Genomic DNA, 7,021 nt, shown 5'->3' with positions numbered 1-7,021 from the left:
GGTGACTGTTAACAAACATCTACACTATGTATCTAAAATGTCAGAGAACACTGACCAGCCTGTGAAGAAGTCTTAATGGGGTACTGACACCAGAGCAAGTTTTACTGCAGCTTTCACAGTAAGAGTCAGAAAACTCAACTATGAGACTGAAAAAATAATTGGCCACATAAAACTCATGTTCCCAGAGAAGGAATGTGAGCTTGAAGGGGCGGGAGAGGCAGATTTGCTGGGGGATGGGATCAAATGAGATGAGAAGACCTGTGGCAAGAGCCTGTCTCCCACTGTGGAGGAGGAGGGAGGGAGGCCTGGAGGGAGTGGATGAAAATCAATATACAATTCATATCAGCCCCATAACTTGGAATCTGGTACTAAATACAGGCAAGGTGTTAAAGCTAGAGTTTCAAGATACTGACAGCAACAGACATGGCCTTTGGCTGCTCCTGGAGTGAGGGTATTTTTAACCTTGCTTAGGGATAAAGACTTCCTGCCCTCCCTCCCCACCTCATTAGGCTCTTTTTGCTGCACTTTTCATGTAGATATCACATCTCACAAGACATAAACCTTCCTTATAATGTCATGCTTTCTTGCTGGTGTGGATGACACTGCTGTAGAGCAGCAGGAATTTCATCCCCATACAACCTGAATCCTAGATACCTACAGAGCTGTATCAGTTAAAACAAGAAGTGGCCTGCTGGGGAATATGGCTCTTGTACGCTTGTGTACAGGTCACATCATACATACAGTTATAGCAGGCAGTGCGATACAATGAACCAGGTACAAAAAGCCGTTTGCTTTGATATAAGACACAGGGAATTCTGCTAACACTTTCACTAACCGCTCTGTAAGAGAATAGATGGGGTATAGCCACCTAGTAAAAGCTCGTAGGAAAACCTTTCTCACCTTCTGCTGTTCTCCCATTTTTAGGGCTAGAAGAGAGGAGATTTGGGTCACCTAATCAGACTTTCATTCTACAGAAGTTACTTGCTTGTACCACATTTAACCCTAAGGCCCAATTTTTCCATGAACTCCAACTTACTTAAGGCTTGAAAGTAACAGGAGATGGCAAAGGCACGAACTTCAGCTATTCTAAGGCCTAAACATAGTTAGCTTGGGTATAAGATAAGGCTTTAACCTGGCTGGTTTTTAGAAATCTTACATTGCCCTCTTCAGTAAGTCTGAGTTTTGGGAAAAAAAAAAAACAAAAACAAAAACCTCCAGAAAAATGGCTTCACACATTCCACTGCTGAAATTTTCATTCTTACCAGGAAGCAGGATCTGTTTGTGCTCCGTCAGTCCAAAGGCAGTAGCAGAATTGAGGCTGTTCAGCACGCCCCTCGGCCGCGTTTACCTATTCAGCACAGAGCTGTGGCTTCTCTCCGCTCGGGTATTGGTGCTTTGCTCTGCTGTTCTTCCATACTGAAGGTGCTTATTCATAGTAAAGAGTTCCAACCTGCGGCCCTTTTTCTAACTTGTTACAGGTTTCTAATACAGGATCTGCACTACCAGCATTGCACTTCCCCAAATGAAAAACACTGGTTTGCTTTAGCAGCCACTTGCATTAGCCCGAGTACGAAAGGCCAAACCCAGGTGTGGGCAAAATTCATGGGGAAATACAACATCGCAGGGCAAACGCAGCTTAGCTGCCCTGCCCCTGAGCCCGCTTTGCCCTCTCCCCCAGCCTGGCACAAGCAGCCCTCGGCTGGGAGCCGTAGCCGTGACTGGGTGTGCGCTGGTGGCACGGGCAGGCTGGTGCCAGAGCGCTCCGCACCTTCATGGGGTAGAGCCAGTGGGAGCAGTCAGCTGGTGTACACCAAGTGCGTCTTAACTTCTATTCAGACAAATACAGGCTTACAAAAACCATCCTCCCTTCCTGCGCCTTACCTTCCCCCAAAACCCTATTCCTCTGCTTTGTCTGGTAACTATATTCAGAAATCATGCAAACACCAAAATACTCCTTTTTTAATTATGTGTGATTTTGCACCCTCCCTCCCAGTCAGCCAACCAGCTTTTTTTTTGCTAGAAAACAGAGCAAGAAGTCCCACCTGACTTTTACAAACAGCTGGACAGGTCTGACTGATGTTCCCTAACATGATGGATACCCCACATCCCAGCATTAAAAACAACAACAAAAAAAATCCACCCTACAACAAAAGATTTTGCACATGCAGCTGCAAGTGACCCGGATTCACTGTAGAAGCAGCACGGATAAACTTCAAAACAACAGCACCCGGCCAAGCAGTATGTGAGATACAGCCATAAAGAGATGGGGAATGAAACTAGAATCCTTTTGGAGACAGGACATATTTCCAGCCAAACCACCTTGAGTTTTCTTTTAACATCTTATGACTGTGTTGGCACTGGCTGAGATTGAGTTAGTTTTCCCCATAGCAGCCCTCATAGTGCTGTGCTTTGCATTTACAGCTAGGAAGGTGTTGCTAACACACCAGTGTTTTGGCTACTGCTGAGCAGTGCTCCCACAGCATCAAGGCTGTCCCTCCAACATGCCTCCCTCACCAGTAGGCTGGGGGTGGGCAAGATCCTGGGAGGGGACACAGCCAGGACAGCTGACCCAAACTGACCAAAAGGCAAGGGCTCACTCTCTCCACAGGTCCGCAGGTCCTGCCAGGAGCCTGCTGCAGGCTCACAGCCTCCTTCGGGCACCCACCTGCTCCAGCATGGGGTCCTCCACAGGCCACAGGTGGATATCTGCTCCACCGTGGACCTCCCTGGGCTGCAGGGGGACAGCCTGCCTCACCATGGTCTTCACCACGGGCTGCAGGGGAATCTCTGCTCCGGCGCCTGGAGCATCTCCTCTCCCTCCTTCTTCACTGACCTGGGGCTCTGCAGGGCTGGTTCTCATACATGTTCTCACTCCTCGCTCCGGCTGCAGTTTCTGTACCCCCTGCAACTTTTTTTTGCGTTCTTAATTCTGTTCTCCCAGAGGCACTACCACTGTCACTGATGGGCCCTGCCTTGGCCAGCGGCGGGTCTGTCTTGGAGCCGGCTGGCATTGGGTCTGTCGGACACGGGAAGCTTCTAGCAGATTCTCACAGAAGCCACCCCTGTAGCCCCCCAGCTGCCAAAACCTTGCCACACAAACCCAATACAGTAACGAACAGAAACCTCTGGACAAAAATGAATCTATCGCAGTGGCAAGGAAATTAATTAGGCCACTGCATGGTAGCTGCAAGTGGGAGCAAAGTCCTCCCTCTCTACGTTTGTTCCCGAGAAAGCTGAACCAAAGAAAGTCTTTGATCGCTCAGGGGCATGTGGGAGACAGCACCGGTGATGTGCTTGATAAATTCTGGCTGTACGCATGGGCAGTGTGGACAGCAGCAATTTTCCTCCTCTGGCAAAAGGAACTGCGGTCCAGCACTGAAGCAGATGCACTAACATGTTGAGTTATCTGTGCTTCCTGGCCAGATAACAACAGTGAGGGACAGAGAAATGTCATCAGTTATTATTTAATGGGAATTTCCATGGCTAGCACTGCACCGTTGCTCTGCTACTACCCTTCCAGTGCACATCACTAAAACATAGTTACATGCAATTTTATTTACTTATTTTTTAATTCTCTCTTGCTTCTGTTACACGCAGATGGAACCTGTGTGATTTTCAGAACTCTGATGAAGGACACCATTGACATCCAAAGCTCTGGAAGCAGAAAGTCTTTAAGAACCGAAATACAGAAGTTTTCCAGCAGTTCTTTATTTATAATGTAGGCTTAAGCAATCATTACAATGTAGAAGGGAGACACACTTACAGCAATTATTTATACCAGTTTAGAACAAAAAACTGCACAGGGAGAGGTCAACTCTCAGTACAAACTAGCAACTAAACCACAATAATTTACCATTAGAAACATTTTATTTTTTTAGCTGTGACACTGCTTTTACAATATGCAAAAACACAAACAATAGAACTATCCAAAGTGTTTTGTCACATTCTTTCTACATTGAATTTGGCAACATTTTATATTAAATTTTACTGATTATACTAACGTTTAAGAACTAAACAAGTGAAAAGCTGTACTCGGGTACAGTTACATCCATTTATTTCAAAGGTTTAAATAACACTTTTAACTATTGAGATTATCTCCTAGCAGTTTTTGTTTATGCAAAAACCATCTCAAAGCCTCATTTGCACAATGCATCAGCTACTGTATCAAGATTGGTGGGCTACACCACAGGCACTACTGTTTATTATATTCTGTAATAAGGAGCTTGTTTTTCAAAGAAAGGAAGGTTTAATATTTTCTAAGAATCATGCCTTTTTTTTTTTCTTTTTGCTTTTAAGCCATAACAAAAAAAAAAAGGTTAGCAACCACAGCAGTGTAAAATGTTATATAGAACACAGTGACTACACAATTACTAGAAGTTTCACATCCAATGCAGTTATGTATTAAAGCATAAGAGGTTATGTAGGCAAGTCTAGAGCCAACAGAAATCTGCAGAGTGTGTGGTGGAAACTAGCCCCTTATATGTATTATTTGGTGCACTTTTAAACAATCCTGGATGCGCAAGTCTGGTGTCCATCCACGCGTGGGTCTGCCGTGGGTGGGCAGATGGCATCCTTGTGGACCGTCTGGTTGGAACACATGTCGTGCCCTGGGGTCTGCATATTTCTATCAGCTTTAGGAGACGGGTATTGCAGCAATAACTTACTTTTACTTTAAGGAAAAAATCCAACTCTTAATAATTCTATCAATAGCGTTCCAAAAAACATGACTTAAAGTACAAAAAAAGAGAATATAGTGGTCAGACTCCCAGTATTATCAAAAAAACCAGTATCTCTCCCCACCCCCCACCCTTCACCCCTTTCTTTTCGGTATTTAAGAAAAGCCAATCAACTGCCATTTAAAAGAAGTTAAGAAAAACAAGCCCCTGTATTGGAAAGAAACATTCGCAGTTTATTAGATCACAAGCTGGTTACACCTGTCAAATTGTTAAGTGTTTTCTCAAAATATTTGGGTTTTCCAAGGTGCCCAGCCTGCTGGGCACAGTCAGAAAAAGGCATTTTGATACTATGTAAGAACTCCCTGCTTGCATTTTAAAAATGTTTTCACATTTGTAACTGCCTTAAGCCTGTCGTCCTTGTTTGTATTCAGTGAAAGGATGAGTGGAACAAAAAGTGAAGGTGGAAGAACCAAGCCTACACAGTTAAGGCTGCATGCATGTGACTGAGAGTTGTTGCTGTGCAGTCAAAAAAGAAATGTGGAAAAAACCCAGTCTTTAAAACACCCTACAGAAACAAAACACTGCAATCCAATATGGCTTATTCTGATGCATTTACCATGAAGCTACTAGTAATTAATCCTACTAGGCTACTTTTGTGCAACAGCATCTGCTATTTTGATGGCATCTCCCTCCCCCCCACTACCCCCCAAATACTCTACCAACTGCAGGTTTCTTCCTTGCTTTATATATTGCTTTTATTGTCAATTTTTAGTCCTGCTTTTCAAACTTTTTTTTGAATACTTAAATGAGGATCTGTTCCTTACAGCTTGACTTAAACTTTAAAATAAGTCCCATTGTTTTGTTTTGTGTTTTAACCTCACTATTACAAGGCGCTCTACAAAAGCTTGCAAAAAAGCCAAATTTTCATTAAATCCCTTTGCTGAAGTTAACTACTCGACATTTTTTTTTTCTCCTATGATTTAAAACTTTACAAAGAGAGTTATAAAAAAGGTAAATGGGATTTGGCACCTTCAGAAAAAATTAAAAGTGTAACTTAGATCAAAAAAATGCAGAAACAAAATCATTGATATTTACAAATTAAAACATCAGTGAAGATTATGTCTTACTACGCTCTTTCACCTTGTTTTCTCTTTTAGAGTACTTTCAGACTGTCTGTTACCGAGTATCTTAAAAAATTCATTGATTACAGATTGGAATGGATAGAGACAAATTAGTTTCCTCACAGTTCCTTCTCGGCAGCTAGTACTCTGGCAGCTTTTCCGCTCCTAGGAAATACGAGGTGCTGAGCGATCATTCGTGGTCGTCTTCTTCAGTTTGACACCACGCCGAATGGCATTCAGCATATCTTCACCTTGCGGGACATCCCCAGGACTCAGCTCTCCAGGATCGAGCTCCGGCTGGCCCGCGGGTGCGAGGGTGCTGACACCATCCCGGTCGCTTTCTTCCCCCTCGCTCTCAGGAACCGCTTGCCTCTGCTCGTCGGCAGCACTCAGTTTCTGGCTTGACGGCGGAGGGTTGACAGATGCTTGTCCGCTCCATGAGGACGAGGGCATGCTGGTGACACTTTGCCCACCATCTCCTGCTGCCGGAGACTCGGGACTTTGCTCGGGACATTCTTCTGTCCCAGCGAGGGTGCCAGGCAGCCCCCCTGGGATATCGGGGACAGTTGGTGTTTTGACAGGAATCACTGGCGTCTTGATCGGAATCGGACCTCCCCCTATGGTGCCGCGTCTGACTGAAGGCTTGGTGGAAGGGGTCCGTCTGATGGTGGCGACGCCGGGGGTGACTATGACTGGTCCAAGCGTGGTTGGCAGACCTGCAGTGGAAGCAGGACGCTTGGTTTGAAACATTCTGCGATAGGACTGGCTAATGTCGCTGTTTCTTGGGATGGTGGAAGATTTGTCAAACTCTTGTTGTTCTGCCTCCTGGTCACCACTCACAGAGAAATAATCATAATCTGAAACTGATGCCAAAAGACAGAGTTACGAACAAGCTGGGGAAGACAGCTGAGTCACGTCAGCAAGTCTGAAGTATGTATAACCAAAAAAGTATATATAAGCAAAAAAGCCTGGAGGTCAACAGCAATTAGGAGAGGTTTCACCTCTAGCAGGAACAAAGCCTGAGATACTGTGACCAAGATTCTCAGACTGCGTGGCTGAAGGCAGGCACTACAGCAGACCAACCCTAAAGCTGCAGGGTGCCTGCATCTCTTGTGAAAGAGAATGAGAACTGTACACACTCGGTACCTTCCCTGAAAAGAACTAAGTAAGTAATGAAGACTCAATGTTTGTTGCCAACATGAAGACACCAAAACCAGCATCCTA

General features: G+C 44.9%; 1 protein-coding gene across 16 annotated transcripts in view; it reads right to left on the bottom strand.

Moving 5' to 3' along the window:
• Positions 1–3,692: 3,692 nt before the first annotated feature.
• Positions 3,693–7,021, bottom strand: part of MTSS1 (MTSS I-BAR domain containing 1) — a 127,701-nt gene continuing 124,372 nt past the window's right edge. For 13 of the 16 annotated variants that reach the window (XM_030010788.2, XM_030010792.2, XM_030010802.2 and 10 more), the window contains one exon: positions 3,693–6,660. In XM_030010788.2, coding sequence (XP_029866648.1) covers positions 5,963–6,660 — 698 coding nt within the window. In that variant the 3' untranslated portion in view covers positions 3,693–5,962. The remainder of the gene's footprint in view (positions 6,661–7,021) is intronic. The other 3 variants (XM_030010795.2, XM_030010794.2, XM_030010799.2) reach the window with 1 other exon arrangement.

The sequence above is a fragment of the Aquila chrysaetos genome, chromosome 4 (assembly GCF_900496995.4).
Source record: "Aquila chrysaetos chrysaetos chromosome 4, bAquChr1.4, whole genome shotgun sequence".
NCBI classification, from domain to species: domain Eukaryota; kingdom Metazoa; phylum Chordata; class Aves; order Accipitriformes; family Accipitridae; genus Aquila; species Aquila chrysaetos.
The sequence above is the reverse complement of the archived record's forward strand: the minus strand, read 5'-3'. Positions and strand labels throughout refer to the sequence as shown.